Below are 16,391 nucleotides of genomic sequence, written 5' to 3' on the forward strand. Positions count from 1 at the left end.
ATGTCTGAGATGTCAAAGAGTTCATATAGGCAAACCGGACTGCTGATATTATTTATTCATTTGTTTTTTTTTATAGCTTTATATCAGGGGTGTTCAAACTTTTTCGGTCGGGGACCAAATGCAGAAAAAAATAAAGTGCCGCAGGCCACATCGCTGTAATAATTAAAAACTATCTAGAAGCTACTAGATTGCCACTACGCATAATCTTTATATTGTACACTTAATATTATGCAAGTTTAATCATAATTTGTGCTCTATGGAATGCTTGTGTAGGCCCTACATGTAAATAAAGGACAGGGTATTTCACTCACAAATAACTCTAATAATGGAACTGTGACGCATCTTATAAAAAATATTATACTCATTTATTCACATTTGTATATTTTTGACGTCCATTCAGTGGCACTGCAAAGAACAATATAGATCTGCTAGACTGCTACTGAGTGTTGGGTGTGACCCATCACAATAATCAGAATCAGATTATATTTGATCACTTTATGATGTGATGCAAGGAATTACTCTTTATAGCTATACAGTTATAACTTCTGTTCTGTTGTTACTTACGTTACAAGTACGATTTTAATTTGATCAAAAATATGGCACTTCATTTCATTTTGTAGATGTGAGCGTGCACATCAGGCACAGATGTGCAAGTGTTTTAAGTGCTCTCTTCTACAGTATGTCCTCACTCAAATGGTGCTGGGAAGCCCGTGAATCATTTTTCTTGTTTCAGTGAAATATCAGAACGAACCAATTAATTACAGTATACTTGCCAGAAGGGTTGGGGAGTAATGGAATACATGTAACAGGATTACGTATTTAAAATACAAAATATAAGTAACTGTATTCCAGTACAGTTAAAATTTAAATAATTGGCAATTAGAATTCAGTTACATTCAAAAAGTATTTTGATTACTGAAGAGATTACTTTGCATTTTATTGTCATTTGTTTCATTCAATATTTAGTCCTTTCAGATGGAAAACATTTATACATATAAATGATGCGATCCAAAGTGCATTTGAACAGCGGTGAAACACTTTCTTATAATGTGTTACATTCATACGAGCAGACAGAGAAGTAAGTTTGAAGTAAGTTTGGAGCAGAAGAAATAGAAATAAACCTTGTGTAAATTGTCAGCTTTACACCAAGCTAAAATACTATTTCTAGCCATTTTACATGCACATGTTACAAGGCACGATCATATTTTTTTTATCAAGAAAATTCACTTTCGATCATAATTAATTTTTTCTAGTAAGACCTTTGATATTAGGGCAAAAATCCTATTCTTGATAATAATTTTTGTATTTGTTTCCTGTAAAAATATCTAAAAATCCTCAAAACAAGATCAATTTGATTTATCTTGTTTTAGAAACAACACTGCATAAGATATTTAGGTTTTTCAGAGAATGTATTTTTAACATGTGTATTTTGTCTTATTGTTCTGGCAGAGTTTTTATAGTCAAAACAAGTGAAGAAATCTAGAAGTAATCCAAAGTATTTAGAATACGTTACTGACCTTGAGTAATCTAACGAAATACATTACAAATTACATTTTACAGCATGTATTCTGTAATCTGTAATGGAATACATTTCAAAAGTAACCCTCCCAACCCTGTTTGCCAGTGCTACAGAGGACATTCTTGAAGAGTATGCTCAGTTCATGCGTCTCTGTGCGCGCTCAGTGAACTCTGTTCAGCCGCTTGCACAACAGCAGCTCTACTCAGTTTATTGATGTGAGGTATCGGGACATTTTTACAAGAACAAGTACATGAGTAAAGTATCTAACCTGATGTCAATCCTTTAATGCATCATTCTTTCTGTGGGACTACGGAGTATTACAAACTCCTATTGAACTCTGCCAGTGGATGAAGCTGGGACGACACAGAACACACTAGTGGAGACGATGCGATGTGAATAGCGGCTGCATGTGATAGTGACATCCAGTGCCCAGAATATGAATTTCATATCATTTCTTCATAGCGGGCCTAATTCTGTTCTATTTCTAAAGTCTGTCTCGGGCTGCATCTGAGCAGTCGGAGGGCCGCAAATGGCCCTGCTATATATAAATGAAATAAATATAACAAATGCAGTGCAGCAGACATAACCCATTTGTTCATGTTTACTATATTATATACAGTTTTTTTTTTTTATGACAAGAAATCAAAAATTTAAATAAATAAAAAAATAATTGTGTGGCAGCGGGGGCGTGGTTAAGCATCTCTCCGGAGAGAAAGTGGTAAGGGCGTTTACACCTGAGTTAAATTATGTCTAACACCTGTCTCTAATTTCAGTGAGCACGGGGAGAGCGGCATAAATAGAGCCACACCGCAGGTAGACGGGAGAGGGAGCCTGGGCACCAGAGAGCCAATTGTGAAGCCAAGAGTTTATTATTGAGTTAAGAGTTTATTTTTGTGAAGTAGTTTGTGTAATTTTAGAGTGAGTCATTGAACAGTATAAGAGCCCTGAACGAGGGCATTTGCCGCAGTAAGGAGAATAAAACGCTTACCTGAACCAGGAAAGGTTCTCGCCTCCTCCTTCCACTGAGAAGTGTTACACTGGTGCCGAAACCCGGGAAAAAGGTTTGAAGATGGATGGAAGTCGCCCCGTAGAGTCCTCCCAGTTGGCTGAGATTCTCCAAGCCCTCGTTGGCTTGCATCAGAGCCACCAGCAATCCCTGCTTGAGCTCCAGCAAGATCAAGACCGCCGGTTTGTGGAGCTCATGCGCGCTCAAGCAGAGGACCGACAGGCGATCTCAGCCAGGAGGCATCCCCAGCCGCGACCCCGGACACCCACACACCGTTACCCTCGCCTGCGTTACAGAAGATGGGGGCGGCGGATGACCCAGAGGCGTTCCTGGATCTCTTCGAGCGCACCGCCGAGATCTGGGGCTGGCCGCTCGGCCAGTGGGCGGCCCAACTCATACCGCTGCTGCATGGCATGCCGCGAATGCCAGCTGGTTAACCCACCAGCCACCCCAAAAGCGCCATTGCGCCCTCTCCCTTTGATCGAGGTCCCCTTTGAGAGAATTGGAATGGACCTCGTCGGGCCATTAGAACGGTCAGCACGTGGACATCGCTTTGTATTGTTCCTAGTGGACTATGCAACACGATATCCGAAAGCAGTGCCTCTTCACAACATCTCAGCACGCAATATCTTAATTTGTTCCTCAAAAAAAAAAAAAAAAAGTGCTGTTTCAAAAGTATTTGCTTAAGTTGACAAATTGTGCCCTATAACTATTGCCCAGGTATCAACATGATTGTCAAGAATACCCAGACTCGGAGATGGTGTTGAACCCAATCGCTGGAGTGGAGAGCAATCGTCGGGTGATCAGGATCACAGGAGTGGAGCGGAATTATTCGGAATCTTGTGAAGAAGTTCCTTGGAGGACCAGGTAAGTGAGTCTGAATTCTTTGTCGAGACCAGACAACGATTGACAGTAGAATGGGGTTTAAGTAGAGGAGCTGATTGATGCGGTGATGAGAGACAGGTGCAGGTGATTAGTAATCAGGAGAGAGCAAAAGTTGAGTGAATATGGCAGAAGGGTCAGATGGGTCCGTGACAATGATATCACAATAAACCCCCTAGTTTGGGGTAAAAGGCCTTTTCTTTTTTTTTCTTTTTATGAATTTTTATTCAAAACAACCTTCTGTTGTTTTTTCTTTTCACACAAATGATGTTGCTCCCTCAATATTCAATAAAAATAAATGTATTTCTTGAATCTTGATACACTTTGTGACCAGAAAAAATAAAAATAAAAATGTCCTTAAGGTGTTCCTTAAGGCCTGTTGTACAGTTCATTGAAATAATGAGTGGTGCGCTTTAACTAAGCCTACGTGTAACACTTTAGACTTCAGAGGACCCTGCCAGCTCAATATACTATACAAATGATCAAAGCTTTTGATTGGCTCAGGGGCAAAGGCAAACATCCCCCTATCATTGAATGCTCGTTGCACATATGCATGAAGTTCTCCAGATCTCCCTAGATAAACATGGCAGACGACGGGCTAGCAAATGAGAAGGATTAAAAGGTTTTATCACAACAGATCTTAATAATTATTGTTCTCAAATTATATTCTCAAAAGAATATCTACTGTTCTCTTGTATAGTGGACATAAAACAAGTTTAAGATTCAGAAATTATATTATTCATGTATGTTATTATTTTAAAATATAGTCTATTATATATATAAATACATTTATGAATATGCCACGCATTTTGCACAACAGCGCCACAAGGATCCATCCATCCATCCTCTCCAGCACATCTACTGGCAAAACATATCTCACAGAGAAAACAGAAACAGAAGGTTGAATATTCTCTAGCTAAAATTGATCTGTTCTTACTGAAATTCTAAACACTGCCCCCAGTGGCCAAAGTGGTAAGTGTTGTAGGGCATCTGGGTATGTGTGAGCTCTATTTTCCAGGTGAAATGTCCATTGAGGGGTGCCAAAAACTAGTTTTGATGCAAGTTTTTTTCAGCTGTACAAAATGGAATACAGTAAGGAGGAATGCATGTTTTATGAACAGTACCCCCTGATAGCTAAACCTAACCATCAGTCAAGTAAAAAAATATGTAAGATGGAAAAATGCAACCTCTTAATCACACTCGTCACTGATTACGAATACAATTACATCCTTTTGTCAATGCAGAATCCGAACCTGGATCTCCCATGCAGCTGACACAACGTGCTTCCGGTTGTGCCACAAAGGAAGGTAAACACTTGTTAGCCCATGCAAAAATGTCTAATGGGAGATGCCGCTTGCCAATGAGTCTGCATAATGTGTCCGATCTTAGGGTACTGGAACTCTCAGAAATAATATGCAGAATTCCTGTGTGATGATGTAGGACAAGACAATGTCTTCTGAGTACATTTCAAATCTTGTTATCTTCAGCTCGCAGACATCACCTATGCTTCCTATCACCAGGGTTGGTCAACATTCAGAAAATTCTGAAATTCATGGTAAAATGATACCATGCTTATGGGTAATTCAAACGGAAAAATAAAGTGTATTACACTTACACCTGTGTGACACTGCTTCACAGGCAGAAGGGAAGGAGAACACAGGGAAGCGGGGTTTCAAGGTTCAGGTAAGATTTTTAATCGGCCACTTCAGTGCTTTACAATTTCACAAACTCATCAGCTTCACAGGCACATAGTCACTTAAACACATCAGCTTCACAGGCATGTAGTTACTTAAACACATCGGCTTCACAAACACAATAGATCAAGCACAACAGCTTCTGTAGCACCGTGGCCTTCCTTGTGCCAGACTCTCTCTCTCTGCTGCTGGTGGTGTGGCTGTTTATATGCCGCTCTCCCCATGCAATGGAATTAGAGACAGGTGTTAAACATAATCTAGCTCGGGTGCAAGTGCCCTTACCGCTTTCTCTCTCTCCGGACGGACGCTTGACCACGCCCCCGCTGCCACAACCTGTTAAGTGAACCTCTAATTCTTCTTAAATTTATATTTCAGTTCTACATCCTGTTTGCTACCTCAATTCAAATTCAGCAATTCAGTTGGAATTTAAAGGGAACTGTCAATTGAATTCAGGTTGGTGCACAACCCTGGTGAACACAATGACCCATCTCTCTGCATGTGGTTGTTTGGCATAAATGAGAAACAAACAAAATTGGTCAAGATTCAAAATGTAACATTTCAAAATGATAACTTTTTTTTAATATCATAATTTGATCACATTTATAGTTATCGGTTTTTTCTGCATTACAGTGTGACAGATTAAAACCAGGGTTACCTTTTTGTCAGCTGAACACATTTGACCTTTGATTTACTTAAAGTGATTTAAAGTACCCCCTGATATTTTAAGTAGTGTTAAACATTCAAAATGTAATTCACTGTCTTATTGCTGTTATATTTTAATGAAACTTTATTAAATTTTTTGTTCTTTTTATTACATTTTATTTAATTTAATTCACCATTGGCATTTCTATCCCAATCAGAGATTGCACTCTATTTAATCATTATCCGTCATAGTAGTAAAATGTACAACACAACAAAACTTGTAAAATTGTCTTTATTTTAATTTTATTTTTTGTCTTTGTTTTATTTCCCTTATAATTTTTTTTAATGTATATCATTCCAGTTGTGTATGTACATTTGATGCCTTGATATACCCAATATTTACATTTTCAGTAATTAAAAATTACTTTTCATAGAAGCCATAGCTGTAAAAACATTATACTGTTAAACATATTATTAAACATAATATTTAAAAAAACAAAACTTTTTAGGAATCTATACATTATAGTTTAAGTAGTGCTGTCAGATGATTAAAATTTTTAAAGGTGATTAACTTCATACGTTTTCATAGTTAAGTTTTGCAAGTGCTGAAATTTGACTCTATATATACTTATTTTACTGTTAAATGCATTTATTTCCCTCTAAGGAAAGAAAATAAAAAATTTACATTTTCCAAAAATAAGTCTTCCAAAGTATAAAGACAGAAATGCACTAAAATAGCAGCAATTTAATTAACATCACATGAGTTAACACATTTTGACAGCTCTAATTTTAAGTTTCGGCAGTTGTGCAAGAAAAATAGTAGCCAGCTTCTTTGAGTCCCAGCAGAAGCCTCTGTCAACCGGTCGGTTCTGCAGTTAGTTCCCACTGTACAAAGGTGCCTGGATTTGTTCCTGACAGGCAGCAGATGTCCTAACCCTGCCCCTGCCCCTATTCATAACCCTAACCATATGGAGCCTGTAAGGCTGAGTAACCTGCCAGAAACAACTTCATGCACCTTTCTCCAACTGCATCAGTAAACTGAACCATTTTACATTACTAATGTTGGAAGGAAATGCTGAGCAGGATGAGCAGGATGAAAAGCACAATGTTTGATATATTTTCCACATTTTACTCATCTCATCAGTTCTTTTGGTATGAGGAATAATAGTATCTATCCTACTTTTTCATCCTTAATGCCTTACCGTGACGGTTGGGCAGACAAAGTTTCTGAACTCCAAATAAACGTTGATGTGTAAATGTTGGCATGGGTCATGAGTTAATAAGTTAATCTAGCTGAAGTTAGCTAAACTAAACATTTTTGCAGCTTCATTTTAATAAATGGTCTTTTTGGACTGGGAAGGAAGGAAACTAAAAAAAAAAAATATTTTGTAGGAAATAAGGAAAATGTTATTTTTATAATATGACCCCATTAAATAGGACTCTCAAAATTGCCATCATACGTGCACCAAGCCACAGTTTCATAAATTCTCATTTCATTTAGGGTTAATATAAGTGCCAAAGTCTGCAATACTCCACAGTGACATCAACAGCCATTCACAGAGCAATAAACTCACTCTCGCTGTGTGATGGTAATGGAGGAATTCTCTGTGGGGTTCCTTCACCTCAGGCAGTCTGCAGTGAACCCATCCATCTGCTTTAAAATTAGAGTTCATGAACAAAAACAGAGCATAAAACACTTATGACTGATAAATCGAATCAGAATCGTCAGTTGAAGTGTCAAAGGCAGAAGAAAGGAAAAATATCTAGTTTGACAACTTTAGGGAAAATTGCAGTATCACCTGCCACAGTTGCTATATTTTTCTAACTCACAGACTATATGAACAACAAATATTGCAGATATACTGTATTCTGTGTAATGGATAATCAGTCAGTCGTTCATTATAAGGGTGTAAGTTTGGTTTTAACAATGGTAATTTTAAAGTCAATTAAACAGATTTGTTTAGCCTGTTAAGATGATTTGATTTGATTTTTTTTTTTTAAATTATTATTATTTATCCAGGTTATTGTACCGCTCTCATTAATTATACACAGTGTAAACCCACAATCTTTTTAACCTGTTCAAATGCAAGTTGATTTCATACAATGTTTTAAATGTAACATTCAACATTTTAGGATTATTCAGAGCAGAGGTCTTCTAACTTTGTCCTACTGTACATCCTCAGATCTACATCCATAATTAACGCAAAAATCAACCATTACAGGAAGATCCAATCCAACACCCAGAAACAAGACCAATAAAGGTTTATTTTGTCATAATGACTGGCTGGCAGTACACTAACAAGTTTATAATAAAGATTCTTGCCAGATTAAGAATTATTTAAAAAAAAAAAAAAAAAAAAACATGATCAGAATCAAGAATTTTACAGAGCTATGTAATAAAATATATTAGGCTAAACTGGGGCTAGTTGCCTCATAAACTTCAGTATTTCTCAGGGTAGGTTTATTTTTGTTATTACCCAGGTAAAACGATACAGTTCATAAAACACACTTTGACCTTTCAGTAACAACATGCCCCAATAGCAGGACAAGGTTACATACAAAAATATAAAACTATTGTTTTTTTTTTCCAATAAATAGGGTTATTGATAAAAATTTATATATTTTATCACATTTAAAACACACCTGACAACCTGCACCAATAAAAGCTGGCCCCAACCTCACATTTATTATCAAAGATAACCTTATCCTGAGAATATAGCTAAAACCTTCAGTTAAAAATCTGTCATCATCATTTAGTTAACCCTTGCCAAGGTACTGTATGCCAGTGCGATTTAGTGTGGTTTTATTTTGTTCACTTGTTTACCTAACAGCTCTTACAAATAAAGTATTTTAGTGTTGAAAGTATTTCCCTACTAAAAGAGTGGCACAAATGGAGAGCGTCTTCTTAAAGATGACTTTCCGTCTGTGTTTATTTCCTGGTTGTGGTTGTTACCTCTCCGCTTCCGATGGCCACGATCGCTGTCTTACGTGCTTGGGTGCTGCCCACGTGGAGACAGCATTCGTGGACGGGTCATGTTCTCGCAGTGAGAACATGACCATGGCAACGTTGCGGTTGCGGCTTTACTTCATTAGAAGGAACTCCCCACGGACCTCCCATTCCCCAGTACACTCGTTTGCTCCGGCCGAGTTCTGGGATGAGACTGCCGGCTCGTCTCAGAGCGAGTTCGCGATCTCATTCGGTGCTCGCGAAGTGGATGAGCTCTCGATTGCCGCATCGGAGAGCGGGCTGGTCCAGTCTGACGCTGAGGACTCAACTGGGCTCCCACCTTCTGGTGCGGTCACCCAGTCACAGGCTGATGCGGAGCTGGCGGCCATGCTTGCCTGGACAGTTGCGAGCATCGGGCTGGAGTGGAACCCTCCACTCCCCCCTGAACCCTCGCGGCTTGACAATTGGTTCCTGGGCTCGGAGCGCAGCTCACGGCCATGCCCCGCCCCGGCCCCTTTCTTCCCGGAGGTGCATGAGGAGCTCACGAGGTCATGGCAGGCACCTTTCACTGCCAGGTCCCGGTCTCTGAGCTCCTCCGCTCTCACTACCCTCGACGGTGGGGCTGTCAGGGGGTACTTGGTGATTCCCCAGGTGGATAAGCCAGTTGCGGTGCACATCCACCTGAGACTCCTGTCCAGCACCTGTAGGTTTATGTCGTCTCTGGTGACTAAGGCCTATGGTGCTGCTGGAAAGGCCACCTCCGCCCTGCATGCCATGGCTCTAAGAGAACTGCACGAGGGTAATTCTAAACTGGGATTGATGCAGGAGCTGCGCTCGGCAAACAATCTCGCTCTCCGGGCGATGAAGGTCACGGTGCGGACTCTCCGGCAGGTGATGTCCACCCTGGTGGTCCAGGAGCACCACCTATGGCTCAACTTGGTCGAGATGAGGGAGGCTGACAAGGTACGGTTCCTTGATGCCCCCATCTCCCAGGTCGGCCTATTCGGCAACACATCGATGACTTTGCCCAGCAGTTCTCGGTGGTTAAGGAGCAGATGGAGGCTATTCCACATATCCTGCCCCGGCATGGATCAAGATCTCGCACCCCATCTGCTCATCGCCAGGGGCGTCCCCCTGCAGCAAGACACCCGCAAGAAGCAGCTGCCCCCATCTCACAGCCCGCCACCAAGAACCCAAGGAAGGCTTCTTGCCACCCCTGAGACGGGCGATCCAGGCACGTGGAGACCTGCTGCAGGCCTAGAGATGGTAAGCAGACCACTCCATCCCCCGGTGGAGGGCCGGGAGGAGAAGCCTTTGTTGCCTTTTCTTTGATTCGCCACATGCCCGAAAGGCTGCGGTACCACACCTTCAGAAAAGGAGCGGTTTCCTCATTTCCTGGGTCACACACCCGGTGTTTACAGCCATCGTTATTGTGATCGCCGGACACCGCACATTTACGACGCTGTGGAGATGGGCCCCCTGCTCCTGCGCGCCCAGCTGCGGCACAACACACCCGCCCGGGCAGTTGTGACGGATTACGACTCCACCATTGCTGACTGGTCCTAAGGTGGGTAACCGGAGCCAGGTAAATGCTTCGATGTCCCCAGACTCAGTACGGCCACGAGTTCGGGGTTCGAGCCCCCTCAACGTGGCACCTCCGGCTCTGTCTCACCGTGAGGCCCCACCCGCTGGTACATCCGACACGATTGTCTCCTTGGTCCCCCTCACCCGAAGCTTGGGGGCATGGCTTGTGCTCCCCAACCCGTCGCAATGGCTGACTGGGACCATCTGACTCGGCTATGCAATTCAGTTTGCGAGGCATCCACCTGGGTTCAGAGGCATCTGTTTTACCTCAAGTGCAGGGCGAGAACACCACTCCCCTCCCTGCAGAGATTGCGTCCCTTCTGTGGAAGGACGCGGTAGAGCCTGTCCCACCAGTTCTACAGCCCCTACTTCATTGTACCAAGGAAAGGTGGTGGTGGGTTGCGGCCAATCCTGGACCTGCGAGTTCTGCTTCTGAGGGACGTGTACTTCAATGTCTCGGTTTCTCCTTGGCACAGGCCCTTTCTTCAGTCTGCCTTCAAGGGCCGGGCACACCAGTACAAGGTCCCCCCTTCGGTCGGTCTCTGTCGCCATGCGTCTTCACGGAAGTTGCAGAGGCAGCCCTTGCCCCGCTAAGGGAAGTGGGCATCTGCATCCTCAACTGTCTCAATGACTGACTGGCTCAATGACGTCCTTGACAGCAGTCACGCCAATTGGGTTGATGCATATGAGACCGCTTCAGCACTGGCGTCAGACTCGAGTTGCGAGGTGGGCATGGCACCGCGGCACACATCGCATAGTCATCACGCCGATCTGCCGCTACCTGTTCAGCCCTTGGACGGGCCTTGCATTCCTGTGGGCAGGAGTCCCCTTAGTGCAAGTACCCCAGGCGTGTTGTGGTTTTGACAGACGCCTCCAAGCGTGGCTGGGGCACCGTGTGCAACGAGCACGCAGCTGCGGTGCTCCGGGACAGGGCCGCAACTGCGTTGGCATGTCAACTGCCCCGAGTTTTTTTGCAATATTGCTCACCCTGCGTTGATCCAAACAGACAACACGGCGATGGTAGCGTAAAGTAGCCTGCAAGGCGGCTTGCGCTTGTGTTGCATGTCACAACTCGCCCGCCGCCTCCTCCTCTGGACTCAAGTCACTGCGAGCCACTCACATCCTGCGTGGCAGACCCTGTGCAAGGTCAGGAAGGATGAGGAGCAGGTCATCCTAGTAGCACCCTACTGGCCCACCCAGACTTGGGTCTCGGACCTCACACTCCTCACGACAGCCCGTCCCAAGGGCGACCCCTAGTGTCACTACATTGACACAACGTCTCGTTCACTCCACCAATTCTTATTTTGAACTGTGTGATATTTTTGTGTCAAACTCTTGAGATACTGGAGGCTTTCTACTCCAGCCTTAAACCCTCAAATGGAGACTCTCTCTTCATGGTGACCATGACCAAATCATGTTTTGTTGCCCATCACTAACTCCTCTTCATTAATAAGTTCTCACGGACAATTTTCAGATCGCTTTCAATACTTAATCTTTTGCAGGCTTTTTGAAGTGGAATAAATAAATAAATAAATAAATGGCCATCAGTGTGACATGAGATATTTTTGACAATTTGACTTGGCATGATTCAAGTGTCATTATATAAAATATCATTATCTTAGTAAAAATGAATGGCAAGTAAGAAAACTTAACAAATTGTATTTATTTATTTTCTATCAGTAACTGAACAGAAATTTTTAAATGAGCATGTTTTGCAACCAACTACAATATGTAAGGAAGGGGTTTACTGATTAGGGTTACTAAGAGACAAACATAAGCTATCATGAGTCATATCCATATTGTAGCAAGCTCAAAAGCTACAGGAGAAAAATGGGGTGTGATGACCCTGTGGAAATCTCTGAATGGCCAGGAAGCAGGTGGAATCTTCTTGATTAAAGTGTGCACTTGAATATTCGGCTCAGACTCTCCCCATAGGTCAGTACCTCAAGGATGTCATAAATTTATGCAAAGAGGATTAGCATGCTTTCAGAGCAAGTTCTTCAAATTTTGCAGACATTTTTTTTTTTTTTTTTTTTCAGTTCTGTGTTTTTATTTTAAAATAAGCTTACTGCATAACTAAGGGGGCAAAACAAGATTACATGCTTCCTTACCAGGTAAAATAGTCATATCCCAACATACCTGATCAAATGACCAGGAAATGATGTTTTAAAAACAGTATGAGAATTCATGAGTATAAGAATTTTGCTGAGGTGCAGTCTGACCTATTGCTCAAGCAAAGCTAGGCATTTCATTATACACTACTGCAGCATCCAAACCCAAATGGAACCTCAGAAGCGGCTGATTTAAAGCTCACTAAATAGACAGCAACTCCATTAACGACCACTCACGAGTGACAAACATGCAATATAGTGCTCCTCATGAAAAGCATATTAGAAACTTGTCTGAATTCTTCCAGTTAATTCCAACAGAGGTAGACGTTAGCATGTTGCTAAACTATTAACATGACACTCTAATGAACAAAAATATTAAATATTTGTGCATGTTTTTTTTTTTTTATTATTTATTTATTTATTTTTTTTGTATTAAGGACACACATAGCTGTTTGGAAAAAAAGTTTATGTAATGGACTTTATTTTAAATAGACTAATGGAAGTTCTTTTAATTTGAATTAAATTTGGAATGTTTTTATACGTTGTAAGTATATTTATAATATAGAAGTATACTATACAAATATAATTATTATCAACATACCCATGGGTCTAGACGTCATCTTAGATGTCTTGGTAGGCAGCTCACTAGGTGTTTGTTGTTCTATTTTTTAACAACAAACTTTTTTATTATATCATCTCAGTATAACATAGTATGCATTTTTAAGATATTAAACTGAGAAGTGTGTCCACATTACAACATTTTGAACAATTAAACTTCAAAAAGACACAAAAGAATGAAAATTAATTCACTTTTTTTCCTATTTCACTTCAGTGAACCTACGTCAACCCTGCACTGCATGCAGGCATGTCTGCAGAGCTTACCCCACAGGTCTTTACACCAGATCTTGTTTTTAACATTTTGTTAGCATTTCTGTCTACAGGGTGACTACAGCTAAAGCTATTCAACTGAATAAAAGCCAAGAGTGTCTAAGAAACTCAACAGCCCTACTCAGCTCTAGAGAGAGCTCTTAACACGTCTGACTCACTCCATCCCTGTGTAATATCAGAAAGAATCAACAGCCCTCTTCACTCACAACCCCATTCCTCAGTATATCCACAGTGACCTCTCTCTGTTACCTCTTCATTATCATTGGCTCCCTTGCCATTGCTGAGAGTAGGGATCCTCCATTCTGGTCAGTGGAGTCAAAGCCTTGGGGATAGAACATGCGCTTGTCACATTAAGCTTTGGTGCTCATTCCGCTGGCAGGAGTCTAACATTTCCTGATTCATTTCCTCGTCAATTCCTGTTGTCTTTCCCAAAACAAAACAAAACAAAACAAAACAAAACAAAACAAAACAAAACAAAACAAAACATCTGATCACCCTGATCTAACTTCCAAGCCCAAATCATTACCCTAGTCCCTAGCCCTAACTCAGACTGCTAAACTACCTTTTAAATCTTAACCCTGGAACTCCATCTTTCCATCTGACCCTGATCCCAACCCTTTTCTCAATCAAAATGAGTAACTATCTATTGATTATCTACTAAATCTATTGATTAGGGTCTTTGAAGTTAAAAACTTAACTCTAATTCTAAACATTACTGTAGAATCAGATTGCTTTACAGGAATGTTGCTACATGACCAACAATGATCTTGTTCCAGGAACATATCCTACTTGGGTAAATCACATTAAGCGATGTGAGACAGCAACACTATGAGTCTATTTTTGAGGTAGGGAGGTGAGCTGGGGTCATAGTCTGTTGCTGTGGTGAACTCAGGTGAAATCTTTGTCCATAGTGCTGAAATACGCTACTTGTCTGGAATCTGCTGTTGCACTCTGTATGTTGAGGACATTCCAACTGAACTGAGTAAATCATGACTAACCATTTGCAATTAGTTCTCATCTCTCTCTTTCTCTGGTTGCTTACTTAGTCAATATTTCCTGGCACTTTTTACTATAGGGTACAAAATAGGGCCCAAAATTCTTGAAAAGAATTAAGCATTCTTTTTCAACAAATGATCAATGAAAGTAGGCTTAACCTTCAGAAATTTTCAAAGTTTGGGACATGTCTATCTACAGTTTTAAACCCTGATTTGTGTAATTTTGTAGTTTTCTAGCAATAAACCTTAAATAAGCATCTACATTAAATAGACAGAATGTAAATAAATCAGTGAATAAATGAAACTATGTCAGATGCTTGTGGGTAACAGGCATCTATATTAAATATGCAAAATAACTAAATAGATAAATAAATAAAACTACAGAAGAATCGATAACAGGTTTGTAAAACAAGCTAGTTTTGGACCAACTTACATTTCCCATAAATTAAGGAAATCATATTTGTTTGATAAACTGTTCATACAATAACCTGGGTAACAGGGTTGACTGATTGAGCTTGATAAATAAGATTATTTACTTGTCTTCTCACCATGCTGGACAAAGGGTAACAAAGCTCACAATAATAAGGAATGTTAAAATATTTTGTAACAAGGGAAAATTGTTGTAACAGAGTTGCCACAAAACGTCCAGGGACACAGCTAAATATTATGTTTCTTATTTTTATTTTAATTCAATTATAGTTTTGACTACAATTCATTGAATATCAAATTAGCAGATTATGGTTAAAATATGAGATGGTTGTATGATTTGTATTTGTTGGAGACAGTCAAGAAGTCCAAGACCTCTGTGATGGGACATGATTTAAAGAAGTGTACCATATTAATGGAAGGTGCCTCCTACAGTTGACTGATCCCGGTGAAGTCTCAAACTACCCACTGCTATATTCTTCAAATATAATTAAGAGTCATGACATTTCAAGTCGTGCAAAAATGTCTGCTCTCCATATTAGCATGCAGGGCAAATGTCCTCCTCATAAAGAGCATAGTGAGTGCACTTTTCAGAATAGATAGGCCACATAAATGTGGCCACTGCATGTGCCTGAGAATTAATGCGATAAACACAAGATCGTTCCAAATGCCTGCAAGTTCTCCACAATGAGTCTTCAGTACTGGGCAGCATTTATTTGATTAACTCCCTTGCTGTCTGCCACAACAGCTGCTCACCGCCCATGTTAATTAGACTCACTGCTGCTTAAATCAGGTTGTGGTGATATGTGCAACCTGTTAAGTCAGAACTGGACAAATATCATGACTCATGAAATGACAATCTGTCAAAATGATGGAAAGTGTTTTGAAAATTTTTCTAAAAGAATAGACATTTTAGGTTAAAGAAACTTCTGAAAATATGTGGGTGCCAGTTTCCGTATTGCACGGTAAGTGCAATTGGATCGTATCTGATCACACTGAAGGTTCATTGAAATGTAAGTTGTAAATGCAACTAAAGAATATCCAGATACTATCCGGATACGAAACATGATAATGTCAGGTGTAAAGGGGGGCCTGATGTGTCTCAAAAAATGCATCTCTATTCCAGCCTTTGGATATTACAATTAGTATTTTATTAGTCATGTACCAGTTTTGATCCTGAGCAATATGCAGGCACGGTTCGTCCATATAGGCAGGTAGGTCAGAGCCCCACCTAAATATTCATCCATTTGATAACATGGATCCAATCTATAAACTGCTAAAAATGTACATGGTTAACCCGTAATGTGTTCAAAATGCTGATGTATGTGTTTAAAAGCAGGTCTATTCTTTTTTCTATTTTTAAGTCATAATGTAGCTGAAATCTCTGTTACACTGTGCTTGATGCGCACATGTGGGGCGAGAATCTGATGCACTCCAAAACCCACAGTGCCCCTCATTTTTCCAATGGAAATCTATAAAGCCTTGGCTCTTGGTTTCAATGAACTGAATAAAATGTTATGTTTCCCATATTTACAACCATATTACTAATTCATATTTTGCAAGAGAACAGTGTGGTGTATTCAGTAGCGTAGGTGTATGTGATTTTAAACATTTCTACTGTGAACCTATATACTGCTCGAATCTTACTGTGAGTATTATTATTAAGCATTTAGCTTTTCTTAATACTTCGCATGTAG

The 16,391-nt window shown here is 40.6% G+C and overlaps 1 protein-coding gene across 1 annotated transcript in view; it reads left to right on the forward strand.

Annotated features, from left to right (window-relative positions):
- The window catches only part of LOC127416009 (uncharacterized), a 34,803-nt gene extending 24,547 nt beyond the window's left edge, over nt 1-10,256 (forward strand). Inside the window, exons 13-14 of the mRNA XM_051655085.1 lie at nt 3,246-3,392; nt 10,112-10,256. Of these exons, the coding sequence (XP_051511045.1) occupies nt 3,246-3,392; nt 10,112-10,256 (292 nt within the window). The remainder of the gene's footprint in view (nt 1-3,245; nt 3,393-10,111) is intronic.
- The last annotated feature ends 6,135 nt before the right edge of the window (nt 10,257-16,391 follow it).

The sequence above is a fragment of the Myxocyprinus asiaticus genome, chromosome 25 (assembly GCF_019703515.2).
Source record: "Myxocyprinus asiaticus isolate MX2 ecotype Aquarium Trade chromosome 25, UBuf_Myxa_2, whole genome shotgun sequence".
Lineage (NCBI taxonomy): Eukaryota > Metazoa > Chordata > Actinopteri > Cypriniformes > Catostomidae > Myxocyprinus > Myxocyprinus asiaticus.